Source organism: Bipolaris oryzae (genome assembly GCF_000523455.1).
Source record: "Bipolaris oryzae ATCC 44560 unplaced genomic scaffold scaffold_33, whole genome shotgun sequence".
Taxonomy (NCBI): domain Eukaryota; kingdom Fungi; phylum Ascomycota; class Dothideomycetes; order Pleosporales; family Pleosporaceae; genus Bipolaris; species Bipolaris oryzae.
In genome coordinates, this window is record NW_006911309.1 from 121,861 (window position 1) to 140,871 (window position 19,011).

Sequence of the window (19,011 nt, forward strand, 5' to 3'; positions counted from 1 at the left end):
AACGTTAGCATTCTCGCCGAGTCCTCCCACGACGTATACCTCCGACTTCACAATGGCGGACACTCAGAAGGATGTGCTGTTCAAGACAGTACAGATCGATGCCCTGGTACGTTGGAAAAGCGCAGAGGCAGCACCCCACTGTGCGCCCCGCTATTGTGCCATCAAGATGCTTTTCTCCAGTGAGCTGCAAGAGTGAGAGGCTGACGTTTGGCCTTCAGGTTGCGATTAAGATTGCCACTGCTAGCGGCAAGTCGTTCCCTTCGATCGCGACTGGCAGCATAGTCGGTATGGAGAAGAACAATGTCTTGGAGATTACAAACTCTTTCCCCTTCCCCGACGTCTCTCCCGCACAGGCCGACGGACAGAATGAAACCGCCGCAAACCTCGCCGCAGCCGCCCCTCGCGCAAAGCAGAACATTGCCTACAGCAACGAGATGATTAAATTCCTCCGTGAAGTCAATGTAGATGCGAACAACGTAGGCTGGTATACCAGCACAAGCATGGGCAACTTTGTCAACTTGAACACAATCGAGAACCAATATTTCTACCAGAGCCAGCCAAACGAGAGGACTGTCGCCTTGGTGTATGACGTGAGCAGGAGCTCGCAAGGTACCCTGAACCTGCGCGCATATAGGCTGTCGCCCTCGTTCGTAACAGCATACAAGGAGGGCAAGTTCACAACTGAGAGGTATGTAGGCACATCCGCGAAGCCTGAGAGTGGTGCTAACAAATGCAGTCTACAAAAGAGCGGCCTTCGCTACCACGACATCCTAGTTGAGCTTCCAGTAACCATTCACAACTCGCACCTCCTCACCTCTCTTTTCCACCAATTGCCGTCGAGCGCACCAAAGGAGGAGCTTAAGTTCCCACCCAACCTAGCTGCTCTGCAGCAAGATCCCAACATCCCTCAGCCACCTCTGTTTCCCAACTACGACTCGCTTGATCTCTCCATCGACCCATTCCTGGAGAAGACGTGCGATCTACTCCTCGAGAGCATCGAGAATCACCACACTGAGATCAACAACTACCAGTACTACCAGCGATCTCTCGCTCGTGAGCAGGCCAAGATTACTGCCTGGCAACAAAAGCGCAAAGCAGAGAATGCTGCGCGCACTGCCTCTAAGCAGTCACTCCTCCCAGAAGACGAGTGGCAGCGACTTTTCAAGCTGCCCCAAGAGCCAAGCAGACTGGAGACGCTCCTCAATTCGAGGCAGGTGGAGCAGTATTCAAGGCAAGTGGATGGCTTCACGGCGGGTGTCACGTCCAAGATGTTTGCTGTTAAGAGCAATTTGCTGCCCGGAGAGTAAATGGAGGTGGGTCTGGTTGTGTTTATGATTATGCTTCTCTTCGTCACGGCATGGGCATGGCGTTGTGGGTTAGCGGTTCCTTTGACGGGACTGGGTTTGATCTTTTAGACGAGAGGAAAAGGGCGGATATGCGAAGAGACGTTTGTAGCGTGTGCTTGAGTGTCGAGATGACCCAAAGTTGGCGGTGCTGCCAAAGCGTTGAAGCTCAAGCGCTGCCCAGTCAGGCGGCTGAATGCTGTTCTAGGCGTGCAGCTGGGCAAAAGCCACATACAGAGCTGAATCAGACAAAGTAAACAAGATAGTGTCGCAACATAGACTAGGGACTCTCCATGTGAAGCGCGTATCTCGAGCTAGAATACATACATATATACTTACACATACCCAGCAATATCAGGCGGCAAGCCGGCTATCGGGGACCATCGGGAAAGCAGCCTCTGTCACGGAAACGGCTTGGGCTAAAGCAGCGTCCAACAACGGCGCCATCATGCAACAAGCCTCTTCGCCCGTCCTCCAGCAGCAGCTTCGATTGCACCCTGAGTCTCTTCAGACGCTCCACCAGTCGACCGATGGCACGTTGTACTCCCACCACCACCAGGGGCTGCCCGAGCTTCAGACCCTACACACCACCGACATAGTATACCAACAACCATACGCCCTGACCGGCCCACCCCAACCACAGCCTCCGTCGCATGCCCTGCCCGTCCACTTTGAGCAGCGTGGCCTGCCGCCTTCTGGATCCTATCCACCATTCCCGGCTGCGAGCTACCAGCAACATGTCGCCAGCCCGCGTTTCATAGATGCGCCCCCTCCCCCGCTCCAGGAACATACCCAACAACACTACCATATCGCTGCACCCGAGGTAGCGCAAAAGCCAATTCAGCAGCTCCCTTTCTCGCCGTCTGTACCGACCACACTCCAAACGACCCATCCCTTGCCACAGCACGTAGAACAGGCGCCTCTCCAGCAGCAGCAGCAGCAGCAGCAGCCGCAACCGCAACCACAACCGCAGACGCAGAAGCAGCGTCAGGAAGGGCGCGACGGGTATGTTGACACCACCTGCCACAATCAAGATCGCGTTGAAGGTTTTTGTACGCACATCAGCTGTTAATTCACTACACAAAAGCTGCACAGACTCTTTCAACTCGTCTAAACGTGAATACTGCTGTTCTGTTAGACAGCTGCTGATAATATGACAGTGATGACGCCCCATTCTCGAGCCATGGCCAATTTCAAGGCCTCAAGCTCATTCCGAACCCGCCAAATTTAGAAGAATGGAGAAAAAGGCTTTTTCACGTGGATGACATGATCACGTTGACCGAGGAGCAGTAAGAACTTCCATGCTTATTTGTATGATTGCGTCCTAATCCGAATCAAGGTTCCAAACCTATTTCCCACACATCGACAACATCTACTCGCATCGCTCGACGCAAAAACACAAACGCAAGCGCTTTGTATCCCATTACTGGGACTGTCGGCTAAAGGGGCGTCCGCCAGGGACCAAGAAGTCCACAGACCCAGACAAGAAGAAGCGGAAGAGAGTAGCGCGAGAGCGAGATTTGTGCGATGTGAAGATCAAAATCACCGAGTTTTTTGATCGTCAAGAGTATGAAGAACAGCTTGGACGCCCGCCTCCAGGTACCGAGAATGACGGTCCAAGTTCGATATCAACACAACCACCAATGAACCCGGGCCAGGTGGTAGATCAAAATCAGAGCCCAAATCCTCAGTTCTTCGGTCAAGGTCCTTTGCTGTCACAACAGCCAGCTGGAGCTTGGGACATGCCTCCAAATATGAGCGGCCAACCAGAGGTGAGCCTACAACAGTATATGCCGCCACCCAGTCTTCCGCCCCAAAAGTTCTACACCTTTCAAAGGGTGAACGGGAACGGTGGAAATGGCAAAGGTGATGGTGTTGCTGGACCACATAAACATACCCTTGAAGAAAGTGATCGAGTGAAGAAGAATAGTGTTATCAGATGGCAGATGAAAGCGGACAAAGAAGACAAAAAGAAATCGCATGTAAGCTCCTCATTTCCATTGTGTGTTTCACGTTACTTTCTCGCTCTGTTGAAATGCTTGGTCACGATAGCGTGTAACGAAGGCCCATTATGCCAACGAATTGAGCGCATATGTCATCTTGATGCTTGCCTAAAACCCTCCACCCCAGCATTTCGTATGCGCGGATTTTGCTCTACTTGCACTTTTGCCCCATTTTCTTCACTAGACAATTCTTTTGTGCTTCAGCACAGCGTTAATGCCTTTTGTTTTCAATCCTATTCGCGCTATCATCTGTCAAGCACCATCACTCTATACCAGTCGTCTTTTGTCTTGCCCGACCGTCTCTTACCAATCTACCTATTTCCCCGAAACTCAATTCAAGTTAAAATTCACTACCATATCTGTACGACATAAGATGACCGATACCAACCAGGGCGGAGATCCTTCCAAAAAGACATACCACAAAAAGGCCACTGGCAATGCTTTGACAACAGTAAAGAACCACTCAAAAGAAGATGATCTCAAGTTGTACGGCAGCGCATTTTGGTAAGTCTTCTATCTAGATCCGAAAGCACGCCATATAATTGGATGACGTCATACATGCAGTGCTAACATGACAAAGCCCTTTCGTGCAGCGTGTCTGGATATCACTAGAGCACAAGCAGATACCCTATCAGTACATTGAAGTCGATCCCTACAAAAAGCCACAGAGCCTTCTTGACGTCAATCCACGTGGTTTGGTACCTGCGATTAGGCATGGCCCAACATGGTCAACCCATGAGTCTACGGTAATTATGGAGTATCTCGAAGACCTCCAGAAAGGGCCGCCTCTCCTACCTCCTGATGCCCAGAGCCGTGCTACGTCAAGACTCTGGTCCGATCACATCAATCGCAACATTATTCCTTGCTTCTACAAGCTCCTCCAAGCTCAGGACCAAAACGATCAAGTTTCGCATGCCACCGAGTTTCGTAATCAAATTGGAAAGCTCGTCGATGCAGCAGATCCTACGGGGCCTTTTTTCCTTGGTCCCCATATTTCTTTCGTAGACGTGCAGATTGCACCTTGGATCATCCGGTTACGAAGAGTGCTGGGGCCATACAGGGGATGGCCAGAGGCCGAGGCAGGGAGCAGGTGGAAGCAGTGGGTCGATGCAATTGAAGCGGATAAGAATGTAAAGATGACTACGAGCACCGATGAGCTTTATCTGGATAGCTACGAGAGGTATGCTGAAAACAGACCGGGAACGAGTCAGCTAGCAGACGCTGTCAACAGCGGCAGGGGGCTGCCTTGAGCGTGGCTATTGGACTTGAATGTAATAGTACACATGAGGAGGTTAATTCAGATCCTTGTAGTCTGTTCCAATGCTAATCCATACAACTGATGGACAATAACCTGACATTGATAACGACCCATTTGTATACAATTTTCGCGTCATGGTTGCAAGCCGGACACGGCTCATGGTGCTAAATAACAAACCACGGAAGATTTTAGTAAGGGATCTAAGTATACGTCGATGTCCAAAAAATGCATTGACCAAAAGCAAACGTCAGGCACGCGAGCCCTGAACGGCAACCCACTAGCGTGTTCCAATGAGGGGCACCTATGCGACCGCGGGGCAGCCGCAAGCAAGTCTCAACACCAAGCACGCACCCTGTAACTCACCTCTACCTCCAACCTGCAACCGCCAATATGTTTAAGAAAGAGTCAGCTTCATTTCCTAGCTCATATTTACAAAAACAAAAAAAGAAGCTAACAAAACCGCAGCATAACCCCCGGCGCGAAATCCAAAGTAAAATCCAGCGCGCAACGCGGTATCCGCTCCAAAGTCCTCGAAGAGTACCCAAAGCTAGAACCGTATATCGAAGACATACTGCCCAAAAAAGAGCAATTGGACCTCGTAAAGCTGTACGTATCACTTGCATATACCAACAGTGGCAGTCTATACGGACATGCACCGCCAACACTAACCACGACACTTTTATGAGAAGATGGAAAACTAATAGTGATTTACCCAAACATTAGACCCGACCGCGTATCCCTCTACACGCTAAACTCGACACCCCTCTTCTTCCAACACATGGACGACGCACTCCTCCCGCACCTTACCCTCGTGCACAAATACCCCTTTGCATTCAACCGTCTGCGCATCGACCGCGGCGCAATCCGCTTCGTGCTCTCAGGCGCTACGCTTATGGCGCCTGGTCTCACATCTCCTGGTGGCCGCCTACCAGGTGCTGATTTGAGCGATGAGGATAAAGAAAAGTACGGGGCGGAGGAGTTGAAGGAGGGTGCGGTCGTGGTTATTGAGGCGGAGGGCAAGGAGACAGCGTGTATGGTGGGCGTGCTGAAGATGGGGACTGAGGAGATGAAGAAGGTTAAGAAGGGGCAGGCGTGTGAGACGGGTCATTATCTGGGAGATGGGCTGTGGGGATTGAAGTTGGATTGAGAGAGAGAGAGAGAGAGAGAGAGGATGGCGTGGAAATCAATTGATGGAGTGATGATAGGAGTACGAAGTTTACAGGTTCGTGGATCGAGCAGCACAAGGGCTGCAGATATGATTCTTTTTCTGGGAAGCTGGATAGATGTAACAGCTGGCTGCAGAAACTCTTGAAGATTATGCCTGCGAACGCGCCTCAGGAATGCGTCGAGGTCACAAGAGTCACATAGGTAGCAGCGTTCCAGTAAGTGACACGAAACCACCAAAGCAAGTGAACATGGTATCATTATTTTGCTCGTAAACTACACTTTGTAGCAATCCTGCTATCGCCTGTACTATACTAGTCGACGACTTATTGGGGGGCTCCTGCTCCGCGACCAGCACCAGCACCAGCACCTCCGCCTCCACCCATAAAGTTGCGGGCCCTAATACGTCGTTAGCTTTCGTAATGTTTTCGTTAAGTCACTTCGCTTACATCTCAGCTATGCTCGGGTCATTCATGAGATCCGAGATGTTGGGCATGCCACCACCACTTCCGCCTGCACCTCCTCCTCGTCCACCGCCGCCGCCACCAAACTGTTGAGCCATCTCCGCTATCCTAGGGTTGTTCATGAGATTATTCATCATATCCGGATTGCTCATCAGGTTCTGGGCCATTTGCCTCATCATCGGGTTCTGCATGAGACCGGCGAGATCAGGCATACCGCCACCGCCTCCACCGCCGCCGAGCATACCAGCCAGCGAAGAGAGGTCAGGCATGCCGCCACCTGCACCACCTCGAGGCGCATCGGCAGCGCCGACGTCTCCACCCTCTTCTTCTACCTTTCTCTTGGCGGTCTCGTATCCCCTGCGCATGACATCTGAGCCACCGCCCTCAGCATCCATACCGGATTTGTACGCCTCCATAGCACCCTTTGCGTCACCAAGCACAAACTTTGCGAGACCAAGACGCGACCATGCTTTGGAGTAGTTGGGGTCGGCAGCGACTGCCATCTCGGCGTCCTCCTTAGCCAACTCGTGCTTGCCCTGACCCGAGTACGCCGCGGCGCGGTTGGAAAGGTAGATGGGGTTAAGTGGTACGATTTCCAGCGCAGCAGTGTAGTGCTTGACGGCAGATTCGTAATCCTTCTTCTTCATCGCCTCGTTACCTAATCCCTTTAGCCTCTCAGCTTCATCCTTGTTGGGTCCACCAGGTCCTGATGCGCTAGCAGCAGGCGTCTGTGGTGTTGCTGGGCGAGCCTCCTTTGCAGATGAACCGCCCTCAGTGGTCGCGGTCGTTTTCCCCTTCAGCTTCTCATAGACGTTGTAGATTGCGAGTAGGTTCTGGTCACCAATTGCATCCTTCTTTGCAGCCTGATCGTCGAGGTCGACCTTGAACGCCTCGCTGATGCAGTTGGCGGCAACCTCGAGCTGTTCCGCGTCATCGGGGGCTACTGAGCCATCGGTCTGCGAAGTCTGGAGGAAGTCGATGATCGCAAGCGCAAGGCGCTTCTTGGATTGGAAAGCCTATTGTTGTCAGCTAAGTTTACTTGCATAGAGTGGGGCAGCTTACCATGATGGCTGTATGTCTGCTGTCTGAAGGCGTGTCGCGAACTGGCTGTAGAGTGTTTGGCACTATTTCGCTCTAGCAGTATACTTCGTGACACGTGTTTTACACCGTGTGGAGGTTGTTGTTGTTGATTGCGAGTGTGGCGCGATAGCATTTCGACTCGAAGCTTCCTTCGGACCATTGGCGGGGCAGCTGGTCAATGCCAAGCTCTACTACCTCCAGTCTCTAGGTTAGCATGGGGACATGTCATGTAATCAGAAGAAAGAGATCTATTTCTCGGCAAGAAACTTATATGGTATCATTCACGCTGCTAGATGCTATCATGGTACATGTCTACTCTTACAGGTCTCAACTGCTATAAACACAAGATAGAAGGGGAGATGGTGGTATATGCGGGTGCTTTAGTCGTCACTCAATCCTTCCCAAGCGGCTTTGGGCTTCTCTTTTGGCCAGAGAGAACTGAACCAAGATGATCCTGCTGGCACAGAAATGCTCTTTGCACGCTCTTCAACCTCAGCGTCCAGCGCGAAGCGCCTCATGCGTTCTGTGATCCGCGGATCTAGCACCATGTCCTCTAATAAGACCCTCTCTTTTGTCTCTCCTTCTTCCCGCTTCTTCGCGCTCTTGTGCCAGTCTGGCTCTTCATGTGCAAGTATTTGTTTTTGTTCTGGCTCCCTGTCGATGCCCTCACCTGAAGACTCGAAAGGTCGATACGCACCCAGGACTGCGGCTGCAGTCTCTCTACCAGCGGCTTCCGCTACCTTTCGCTGATTCAAGAAGCGGTACATTCGGATTGGGAAATTAAAGAAGCCGAGAAGGTGGGGGAAAGGAATGACGGCAGCAGGACCGAGGGCCTGTGGGCAGTTTGGAGAGAGCGTCGCGTTCTGATATTCAGCTGTCGTAATAAAAGGCGGAGGTTGCTTCTTCTTCGTTTTCTTCTCTTCCTCTTTTGGCTTTCCCGCCTCTTCTGGTTTTTTGGGGTTGGTGGTTGCTGTGGGGGATGCGTCGTCGGTTGTAGTAGGTACGGTGGTAGTGTTTTCCACTGGCTTTGCCTCTATCAACGGCTCTGGCGTTGGCGGAGGGCCCAATGGACCCAACCAGCCCTCATGCAGTCCCCGCACATATTCTTTCCATGTGTGTCGTCCAATAACAATATCTCCTCCTGGACCAGGCCACTCACTTACTCCTGCTCTTTGCCTTAAGCCTTCCAGCTCCTCCGCAAGGCCTGGTTCTATCGGCTCAGCAGTTGGCTCTCCTCTCTTCTTCCTCAACTTTCGTATCCGCTCTGCTAAACCTGCTCTGACGTCCCCTTCTCTTCGACCCTCGACCGCATCCCAGTCCATCGCTGCTGCGACAAGAATAGGCTTAACATATTCGTGAAAGTGATCGCGCACAGATACCAAGCCATCCATTGGCGGTGCAGATAGATATACAGTGAGCTTTCGGGGTAGCTGATGTACATCGAGTGGCTCATGTGCAATATGTTCCACCACGGTTGCCCATTTCTTTTGTATGCGCCTTTTCTGTCGGCGATCGTACGTTACCGCCGCAGTCCACGATCCAGTAATAGAAAGAAATATCATCCAATTGCGCGATGGTAGCCTGAAGCGAAAGTTTGGCAGGCCTGTGACTGTTAGTTGGAAGCCTACACGATGCAGGAGAAAAAACTTACCCATCATTCTCCATACAGGATTCGGAGGCCTTGGGCGTTTCCCAGACCCTGAGGATGTCCCGCCAGCGGGCGGAGTCTGCGCACCTGGTTCGGCCATGGTGGTGTTGGCTGAGAGGGCTGTTGGAGTGTTGCTTGCGCATCTAGAAAATTTCCCGACCGTCGGCAAAACCGGAATCGAATCGGAACGGGCGACCTAGCCAAACACTGTTCCCGATCCAGTCTCGCTCCAGCTCAACATTCTCCGATGAATATGCATTAGCCATCGATTTACAATTTTTATTATACCGTAGCTTAGAGAATTAGGGTACACTCTGATGTTCATTCCTGGTGTAAGGGCAATGTATATACTATGTGCAAACTGCATATGCCTTAAGAGCTAGTTTGGACTGGTACTTTATTTAAAGAAATGATCTCGTTAAAAGCATCAAAGAAACCATGCAAGATTCAACTTCAAGTCCAAAGATACCTATGAATACATTTGACTACTGTTCCTATCGCAGTGTCTCGGCGTGGGCCGATAGAAGATTACCCAACTGAATATGTATTCATAAAACGAACCGCCCATAGTTAATACCGTTTGGAGTTGATATGCGTGAGGTATATCCAAAGGGGGTCAGCTCTTCTAACTATTTTCCAATTCCGACACTGCACGTGAAAACATGAGGCACACGATTTTGCCGGGGTCCCATGCCCCACCACTACATAGGCGACGGCGGGCCTGCGAACCGCATTGCTGTCGAAGCAACATACTTATCAATTTGCTTGCGATATATTTATTCTAACTTCTCAAACTTCCATCAAAACAACATCAAACACCTTAAGGTGGTATGGTCTAGTGGTATGACGTCGCGTTGTGGCTGGNGGACAACTCTGTTGTCCCGATCCAGATCCGCGCCAGCCTGGGTTCGAGTACGTTCAACCTCACAAAACATTGGTGGTCCTGAGACATCTTCTAACATGTCTACAGTTCCCAGTACCGCCAAGTATTAGCGACATCCTTTTTTTTGGCTCTTTCAGCGTCCATGCTTACTGTTCACGTGCTTAGTGTTCGGTGCTGCTAAGTAGCTCTTTTTTTATTTCTTTCTTTATTAGGAATATTGATGAACGCGCAATATAAGTCGTTTAGCTCGTATAAAATGTACAGGGGGCCTGGTTAGATATGCATAAATTCGACGCTTGCGTATCAACAATTACCGATAATCTTCGGTGCAGGGTAGATCACAACAATAAGACTGGAATACTTTTTTTGGCAACATGAAGTCTGTCTTCTTGTCCTATAATTTTTCTCTGATATCATTCCTTGGCTATCACTCGAATCATCAGCAGAACGACACCTTGACTGAGTTGTCGTATAGCCATGCTAGTCGTGCCATTTAAGTCACATCCAACAGTAGACAATGCTTCTTCTTCCTCCACAGAAAATGATTAATCATCTCACCGCCGGTTGAATTCTTGCGTACTGACGAGAATTCATGTTTTTTTTGCCTGCAAGTACTATATTCTGAAATGTCCTATGTGTGCGACAAAGGCCTAAACTGGCGTGGAAGAAGCGGTTGGACGGCATGTGCCGCACTTCAATCTCCACTTGCTCAGATAGGCCCGGGTTGTACAGGATCTGAGTGAAGCGCAAACAAACTCTGTCGAATGCTGGCTAGGGAGTCTTGTAATCGGAAGGATTGACTGATCTATTCAGGTGTAGGCAGACAGATTGCACATAGTGATTCTCAACTGTACGCGCGCTACCAGCATGGCAATTGTGGGATGTATCGAGGTACTGTGTAAACCCTAGGACAAAAACGTGTAAATGCCTCTGGGGCGCCTCTGAGAGGCGTGGTTCGAATCATGGTCTAGTATATACGTATGGGATTCGTTTTGTGAGTCGTAGACTGAAGCGAACGTGGAAGGGAAGATAATCGGCTTATGTAGGGATATCGAACGTGGAATTATGTATCTTGTGGCTTATCGAGGCGTTGGGCTACGAGGGGGGTTTCTCGGGTGGTTCGAGGAACGTGCTGGCGGTGATTTGCGGGCGGTGGAGGATAAGACGCCTCGTAGGTGATTGTGGACTGTTCTACGTGTTTATGTGAGATTGTGTAGAAAGGTGTATCCAGCGCCGGCATAGCTATTCGTGAGTGGACTCAGAATACGCACCTTTGTGTCAGACTTCAGTGCGAAATCCTAGCTAAATACGGCAAGATTGGACACGAGAGCTGTGCTAGGACACGCGGGATGGCATCCGTGGTAGTTGTGCTTGCCAGTCTGCTTCGTTTTGTCATGGCAGTCGTTGATATGTCGCTGGGGAACAGAGTCACCATATCTGACAAGTTTTCGCAGTGCTGTCAAGTGTGGCCTCGCAATTATCACAGTCATTGGTCAAGGGAAACCAATCCCTCGGAACCGCCTTTAGCGAAACGGTGGGCCTTGTCTAGCGTATATGCAAGGATATTCAGAAAAACAGGCTTGGTGATAAAAACGGCAATACGACAGAGGAGTGGCCAGGCTCGAGGCCCTATTCGACGAGGAGGGTTGGGGTGGACAGATTCAGATTGGAGGGCAAATGTAAACTTGTAGAACTCCTTGAGAGAGACAGAGAAATTGTTGACAGCCAAGGCTTCCTCGAAGACATTTCTAGTCACAGCTTAGGGGTATACTTGATCAGAGACGACTAGTGATATTATTGTTTCGACTTACAGCTGGAAGACAAGATAAAGTATGGATACAAGATTTGAATTCGACGCCTCGATAAGGAGAAGGTAGATTTTGGACGCATAGAAGATGTAGACTGCCAGTTCTCCTGCGTAATTCCGGGAAGAAAGGACATCGACGCGCGTGTCTCGTTGTAGGTGGTGGCGGAATCAAGGGGTGGGGGACACTCCTCCACGGGTCCCCCCGCCCATCTATGGAACGGCTGTCAAAAGGCGGCTCATCGGTTGGGCGGAGCGATCTCCGAAACGTACGTAAGATGGTAGTTCTCATGAGTGCCTCACTGGCTCTTTTCTCTCGTTGGTACATCTGCCGTTCTTGGCTCTAGCTCCTGGGTATCCCCGCTGCTGCCGCCAGCACCAGCACCACCGCCGCCGCCGGCGGCGGCACTCTCAGACTCGGTCTTTTCTTCATCTTCAATGCCGCTGGCGCTCCCTCTCCTGCTCTTAGTCGGGCTCCCATCGGCACTGGGCTTGTTGCCCCCAATCTCCGTGGCAATCTGCATAAGCACATTGCCATGAGTAATAGTTTCGACAATGTCCCGCGGCTCCTCACCCGCCCTGATTCGTGCTAGTGTCTCGGACGCGTCCTCATACGGCAGCGACTTGAGTAATTCGAACAGTTCTTCTAGGTCCTGATGCTTACGCTTGGTTTGGGCAGTTTCGGTTTCCTTGTACTGACACTGGCTGTCACGAGCCGCACACTCACTACACTGAGGGCGCTCACCATTACACTAGAAAGATACACATCAGACGCCGTCTATACCGCTTTGCTTGCTCATGTAGGCACTAAATCTGTACCTTGGTTTTGCGAGTTCTGCATGCCGCGCAAGCTAGGGTTACGCGAGCTCGCTTTGACTGTGTGGGCGGAGGCTCGCTCCTGGGTGATGTTGCGGGGAGCAGAGCACGAAGAGGCCTGCCCCCAGAGTTTTCCCATGGAGTAGCTGGGTTTGACTGCTGTGATTGCATGTCACAGGCGGCCAACAGAAGCCGAATGGGGCAAAGGCCGCTTATCTGCTTGAGAGAGAGGAGCCGGGCGAGCCACGAGTACAGAAGGGGAGGGTAGGGAAGAGTTCCACAAACCAGCGAGTGGGATAAAATGGTAATGACAGAGAAGTGCGGGTGCGATCGGTTCCAAGTATGAGATTGTGACGAAAGCACTGCACCGACGTAGGGTTTGGGGGAAAAAATTGCCGCGGTCTTGCCTGTACGACTGAAGAGACTGGTCGTCTTTCTAGTCTCTACCCTCTGGAATGTTACTGTTACCCAACCAGCCCCGATCTGGGCACTCAGACACTCGACATTCTTTCCGTATCGAATTGCTGAATGTAGCCCGAGCTCAGGTCCTCGCAGCATGTCTGCGTCCGCATACGTGTAAGAAGGCCGGCTATCCGCCCGCCAATCAGATTGCGCGCTCAGGGCGGTTTGCCACTGCGCCTGCGTCCATCGCATCCTGCCTACAGGCACATACCGGCACGACGACTGATGCAGTAAAGCCCCAAGAGTCATTCATGCTTCTTTTTCAACCGCCAAACAACATGGTTGGAAGAAGATTCCAGCTGAGTGTACATCCATGACCGCCCTGCATACGCCCATAGCCAACTCTCCAGACCACGGGGCGCTGGAGAGGAGTGGAGCCGCTGCTGCTGTCCGTGGAGTGTTTCTTTTACTTTCTTCTCTGTCGGTCGCCTTTGCCCGTGCTGGCCCAGAGCCAAAATTTGCTGGCGGCCATAGCAGAGGAATCCCATCAAACAGGTTTATTCCCATGCGAGCCACGTGATCTGGGTCTGCCCCTCCCCCATGCCGCTAGTGTTTGAGGACTTCGTGGTCTGATTGATAGACAGAGAAAAAAAAAGATAGCCACCCTGCTGCTCCAAGGTGGGGTACATAGTGGCCATTTCCATGTTCCGGAAGTGCACAGTCTTGCACTTACATGGTATGCAAAGACGGTACATGCTTAGGCGCACTCCGCTTTTCCCCATTACAGTCCCATTATAGAGGAATTGCTTGTAGGGCTATGCCCAAGACAAGCAGAAGGATTGCGTAAGGGGGAACCGCTGAGCAGATCCATGTGCGTGGAATGCCTCGTGCGGACCGCCCTGCGCGGAAGACCCTCCGCGGAGATGCGATCGAGATCTAAAATAGACCTCACGTCTCGCCTGCAGCTCTTGGCCAGTATTGTCACTCGGATACTATAGGTGTACATATGAAATTGGCTGGGGGGGCGATGCGGAAACAAAATGGCCACATGGACAGAGCGTTTATTCCCGTGAAGACAGTGGCTTGGCTTGGCCCATAGTGGAGAAGACGGGGGGGATTGTGCACAAGAGCAGGTGCTAACGATGAGAGATGGGAGCTTCATCATCCGATGCTCAAGTTCTAGGCTGTAAGAGTTTTATGTTCAAGAGCAAAAAAAGCAGCTGACATGGCTCACCGTACACGCTTACCCACCCATCCATGTACACTTGATATTGATCTGCATACCTACACTATAGACGCTAACCAGAGAAATAGGCGTAAGACCAACATGTGTGAGAAAAACTAGGCACGGCGGGTAGTTACACTGCAGGGATCCTGCATAGGTCCTACTACTTCTGGCACATGACTCCGTCGTCAATCTACGCTTTCTTGTTGGGAGTGCTATGAGTACACACATATGCACACAACAAAACCTACATGGCAAGACAATCGTCTTCTCTCGTAATGGATATTGTCTTCCTTATGCCTATCATCCCAGTGCTGCTCAATACTCGAAGTCATCATCAACGCTAGGCCCCTTGTTCTTGGCCACACTTTCCTGTCTTTGGTACATTTCCGCAATCATACGACTTGAACTCGCCTGATCCGGCTTCTTGTCCTCCCTCTCCTTAATGAAACGTGGGAAACGTAAACTGACACCCTTGCCACCGCCACCGACTTCAGCTGCGGCTGCCTTGTACCGCGGCGACAAGGTAAGATCTGCAGTCTTGACCTCCCAGACATAGCGCGGCTCGAACCACACATCAGGCTGGTCTTTGTTACCACTCGAATGTGTGTAGAATGGCTTCGGGCGGTCAATGACAATCTCGGAAAGCGTCTTGTGCAGGGTTTCCAGGATGGCCTCGGAGAAACCAGTGCCAATGTTGCACACTGTTTCGTACTTTTCCGTCGAAGGGTTGTAGCACGCGAGCAAAAAGGCACCATACCAGCTGGTACGCTTGCCCTTGCCGTAGTAGGCTCCCAACACCACAAGATCCAGGGAATCGCCGACACCGGCAAGATAGTCCTTCTTGACCTTGAGCCAATTCTGCGAGCGCTTGGATGGCTCGTAGTAAGATTCCGGCCCGTCCAACATCTTGACCATGAGACCTTCACAGCCTTCCTTTACTGAGTCTTCAAGGAGCGTCTGAATCTCCTCCAGTTCGTTGGTATTGCCATACTTGGCAAATGCAAACTCGCCTTCGACCGGTACGAAGGCTTCTTTGAGATGCTCGCGACGCTCACGGAATGATTTCGTTACCAGTGCCTTATTATGTCAGCAATTGGTCACCAAGCACGAGTCGTCATACATACCTCGCCATTGAGATAGAGGATATCAAAGGCAAAAACGCAAACCTTGACCTTGACATCTTCGACCTTGACATCCTTTCTCTTCCTCGTCATGAGCTGTTGAAAAGGCAGTACCTTCTTCTCTACCATATCCCAAGCAACAGTCTCACAGTCAAGAACGAAGCTCTTTGTGCCTTCTTTAACCCAAGTCGGCAGTTTGGCGAGAATATCAGGATACTTCTTGGATAGATCCTCAGAGTTGCGCGAGAAAATGTTAGACACGCCACGCTCGCTCTTGCCAGCGCTGGGTGCTTCAGTAGCTAGCTCTATCTTTGCATCGTGAGCGACAAAGTGAATCTGTGCGCGCTCTCCGTCATACTTGTACTCGCAAGTAAAGTCCTTGCCTTCAAAGCGATCCAAGACCTCCGTGATGGACTTTGTTGGCTTGGCAAGCATAGGCTTCAGAGGTACACCAGGCTGTAGGCGACAGTTCTCGCGCAGATTCATGATGCCGTGCTCAATCATCGCTGGGATGATGACTTCGTAACTTGGCAGCTCGCTGTAAACCGTCTTTAGCATAGCTTCTGCTTTGCCCAAATCCTCGGTCGATGGCGTCTTGCCCTGAAGCGACATCTCGTGGAAGATCATTGCCTGGGCGACAGCTACAACAACAGTCCTCTCAGCAAGGCCCAGTCGAAGTTTACCCTCGAGGGTTCGGACGATGAATTTGGCTTCACTGGGTCCACCCTTGTCCTTCTCAATATCAACGTTCTTGCCAGAGTTGTGTGCATCTGCGGCGGATAGCAATTTCTTGATTCCATCGACCTTGCGCCCCTGAGCACCTTGCCCTTCGACGGTAGCGATGGCCATAAGTCCCTTGCGTACACCCTCGATTGTCAATGCCTTAGGTTTAAACATGGTAGGTTGTTTTGATCGACTCTTGGCTGCAACAAGGCCAAGGTCTCCGATTTCGTTCTGGTCGCTCTTGATGTGTTGTAAACTCCGCCCAGTACTCTCGGAAATTGCCTTCATGATTAGAGATTCGCCAATGCCGAGCTCAATGCCTGCATAATCGGCTGCAAGCTTGTTGACCATGAGCATGACAGTTGGCAGCATATCAGATGGAGTCAGCCGCAACACCTGTCTCAAGAACAAGGAGCAGTGTGCAAGAATCTCTAGGCGCTTCGTCGTCATCTCAATCTTCGAAAATGTTGTGCATAGCGCAGCATATGGAACTGGCTCGCCTGGTTTCCAGTCGGGATATGTGTCCTTGGTGTTGGACGCAAGGGTTGTCTGTACTTGCTTTCGTGCCTTGACCTTGACCTCTTCAGGCTCCTCTTCAGAGCTGACCACCTCATCCTCTTCTTGCTCCTTGCTCGATTCTGTTTCCTCCTTTGCTAATGCAGAAGACTTTTCAGCCTCCTTCTTGCCTTTCTTGCCCTGCTTGCCCTTGGCCTTTGTCGACGCTTCCTCTTCATCATCTTCTGGCTCTGTAGCCTTGGATACAGCAGCGGCTTTCTTTGACTTGGGTGATGTCTTTTCAGTCTTTGGTTTCGCAGCTGCCTTCTTCGGCGTCTCCTTCTCCGCCCAAGGTTTTCTCCGTTGGCGTTTGCTTGGAGGTTCTTCCTCAGACTCCTCTTCTACCTTTTCTTTGATTGGCCTCTTCTTGCCAGTCTCAGAGCTTACGCTGTCGATTTCCATTGCCTCGCCATCTGATTCTACTTGCTCCTTCACCGGCGCTCTGACCTCTGCATCTGAGTCGGCTTCCTCATCTTGTTCCTTCTTCAGGTCCTTTGGTGAAGATTGCGGCTCTTCCTGCGGTGTTGAATCCTTCTTGCTTGGCTTTGGCTTTGTAGAAAAGGCTAGTTTCGATTGTTGCTTTGCATCGCCGTTGGGTTTTCCAAAGAACTTTCTATTGGATATCAGTGAGCGCTGCACTACCACCAAAAGACTATTGAAGGGTGTAGTCGCACCCTAGAGTAGTCTGGGAAGACTTCACATACCCTAGTGTCGCCTGCTTAGGAGCCATGGCTGTGAGAGCACAACTATGATTCGCGCTCCAATGCAACAGTAGGCAATTTCGACGTAGCGAGCGGGGAGACGAATGCAAAGAACGAAGCGAGGGTTGCAAAGCCAAAGGGAGGCGCGATTTTAAACAGAAACGAGAAGCATTGAAGCGGAGGTGCATGCTCTGTTGGTAGGTAGGGTATAGTTGCCTAGGCAGGCAGGCAGGCACTCTACAAAGCGCGTCGCGCCTGGCTCGCCGCAAACGCGAAAGTCAAGCGGCCCCGGCCCCGGCCCCCAACCCCAAAGACCCCTGCTGACATCATTCATCCGACATGGATTAGGCGGCATTGTTGAAGCGTCATGACTTTGCCATTGCAAAATCACAAAGTCACACCACTGTACATGTAACAAGCAAAAGTAGATGATTTTCCAAACTGGCGTCCTACTTCTGGAAACACCGTGATCCTCCTCCGCCGCCCACCATGTCCAAACCCTCTGCGCAACCTCACCTCACGCCACAATTCTGCTTCAACCAAACTGCACTCCGAGGTGAGCGCCGCCCCTCGATCCCTTGCCAAATTTCTCCCAGCCCACTAACTAATACGCAAGCCGGCTGAACAATAGACTTCCTCCGCATATCCCGCAGCAGCATCGACGACTCGATAACACAGAATCTCAACGCTCTCCTCACCCCGGCGCAACGAGGCTTCGATCCCAATTCCACGAGCACACGACAGCTATCACCGCCGGGCCACGCCAGAGTCCTGGAGCCAGAGCAATGTGAAGGATTCAAGGAAAAAGTGCTATTCCCCAGCTGGGCAGTGCGATCAGACGTACTAGACTATTGCGCCGGCGTTGCGACATCGCCGGATCCAGACGACCCGGACAGTCTTCTACGTCAGATTGAAGATGCAAAGGCAAGAGAGCGCACAGTAGATGAGCGATTAGATCCATATTCTGGACGCTACTTTCCGGCAGAAGCCAGGACTGAGAGTCTGGCTAACCTCATGCGCAATGAGCGTGCGGTGGAGAAGATTATACGCATGCGCACATGGAGTGTGCTGGGCGAGCGATGTGGAATCAGCAGCGAATCGGCAGACGATGCATTTGACAAGTGGAGGGTGGCACGACAGCGCTGAGGGAGCATTATAGAGCTTGATTAGACAGCATAGCTGTGTTTGCATAGCGTGTAATCTCCACCTTGTATAATAGGCATATGAATGGCGTCTGGTTGCTCTTGCTGCCGTTGGCGCTCAATAGTTGGCGCTATCAAACGAGTCGCATGAGATGAACACGCAACAATCGACAAGTTTACATGGCTACTGAAACAGCTTTGTAATTGATCGCAACATGTGCACCAAGGTTGTCACGCTCAGCGTTGCTGCTCCTTCAAAAGCGTTCGCCATGTCCCCACAAAATTTTTCGCAGAGCTCACCCTCACAAGTCTTCAGTCGCAACACGACAACATCGCAAAGCGCAGCAAGGCACCGCAAAGCACACACACACACACACACACACACACACACACACAAACGCACACCATAACAGCATGCGACGACAAATAACTCATTGCGCGCATCATTCTCGCATGCTCAAACAAAACCATTTCAAGAATGCGCGAAAACAATGTCCCACACCATCCCACAACTCCAATCCATCTTTTCACGGATAATTGCAATTGGTAGGAAAGACGGGCGGATATCTCTCTACGGGGCCGGGAACGGAGAACTATCCACAGAGGAAAGGATAAGGATAACTCTCAGCAAGCCGCTTTCGCGGAGCCACGATTGTTTTAGGTATGTAGATTACCA

General features: G+C 51.2%; 7 protein-coding genes across 7 annotated transcripts; 4 read left to right on the forward strand and 3 right to left on the reverse strand.

Annotated features, from left to right (window-relative positions):
- Positions 1-52: 52 nt before the first annotated feature.
- Positions 53-1,307, forward strand: COCMIDRAFT_34940 (uncharacterized protein; the record flags this gene model as incomplete). The annotated part of the gene is made up of 3 exons (XM_007687730.1): positions 53-106; positions 219-688; positions 737-1,307. The coding sequence occupies 3 exons, from the start codon at positions 53-55 to the stop codon at positions 1,305-1,307; spliced, it is 1,095 nt and encodes a 364-aa protein (XP_007685920.1).
- Positions 1,308-1,791: 484 nt separating this feature from the next.
- Positions 1,792-4,596, forward strand: COCMIDRAFT_89938 (uncharacterized protein; the record flags this gene model as incomplete). The annotated part of the gene is made up of 5 exons (XM_007687756.1): positions 1,792-2,348; positions 2,504-2,632; positions 2,683-3,325; positions 3,738-3,850; positions 3,927-4,596. 5 exons carry the CDS (start codon positions 1,792-1,794, stop codon positions 4,594-4,596), a joined length of 2,112 nt encoding a protein of 703 aa, XP_007685946.1.
- Positions 4,597-4,994: 398 nt separating this feature from the next.
- On the forward strand, positions 4,995-5,751 carry COCMIDRAFT_34942 (uncharacterized protein; the record flags this gene model as incomplete). The annotated part of the gene is made up of 3 exons (XM_007687731.1): positions 4,995-5,008; positions 5,070-5,210; positions 5,328-5,751. 3 exons carry the CDS (start codon positions 4,995-4,997, stop codon positions 5,749-5,751), a joined length of 579 nt encoding a protein of 192 aa, XP_007685921.1.
- A 1,941-nt stretch (positions 5,752-7,692) lies between these two features.
- COCMIDRAFT_89818 (uncharacterized protein) lies at positions 7,693-9,060 on the reverse strand (the record flags this gene model as incomplete). Its single annotated transcript, XM_007687757.1, has 2 exons — positions 7,693-8,915; positions 8,964-9,060. 2 exons carry the CDS (start codon positions 9,058-9,060, stop codon positions 7,693-7,695), a joined length of 1,320 nt encoding a protein of 439 aa, XP_007685947.1.
- A 3,066-nt stretch (positions 9,061-12,126) lies between these two features.
- Positions 12,127-12,399, reverse strand: COCMIDRAFT_48071 (uncharacterized protein; the record flags this gene model as incomplete). Its single annotated transcript, XM_007687758.1, has 1 exon — positions 12,127-12,399. A coding segment is annotated over one exon (273 nt), but the record flags the coding sequence as incomplete, so codon positions are not given.
- A 2,009-nt stretch (positions 12,400-14,408) lies between these two features.
- On the reverse strand, positions 14,409-17,222 carry COCMIDRAFT_3506 (uncharacterized protein; the record flags this gene model as incomplete). Its single annotated transcript, XM_007687712.1, has 3 exons — positions 14,409-15,170; positions 15,218-17,105; positions 17,197-17,222. 3 exons carry the CDS (start codon positions 17,220-17,222, stop codon positions 14,409-14,411), a joined length of 2,676 nt encoding a protein of 891 aa, XP_007685902.1.
- A 460-nt stretch (positions 17,223-17,682) lies between these two features.
- Positions 17,683-18,339, forward strand: COCMIDRAFT_3507 (uncharacterized protein; the record flags this gene model as incomplete). Its single annotated transcript, XM_007687713.1, has 2 exons — positions 17,683-17,749; positions 17,825-18,339. 2 exons carry the CDS (start codon positions 17,683-17,685, stop codon positions 18,337-18,339), a joined length of 582 nt encoding a protein of 193 aa, XP_007685903.1.
- Positions 18,340-19,011: the final 672 nt, after the last annotated feature.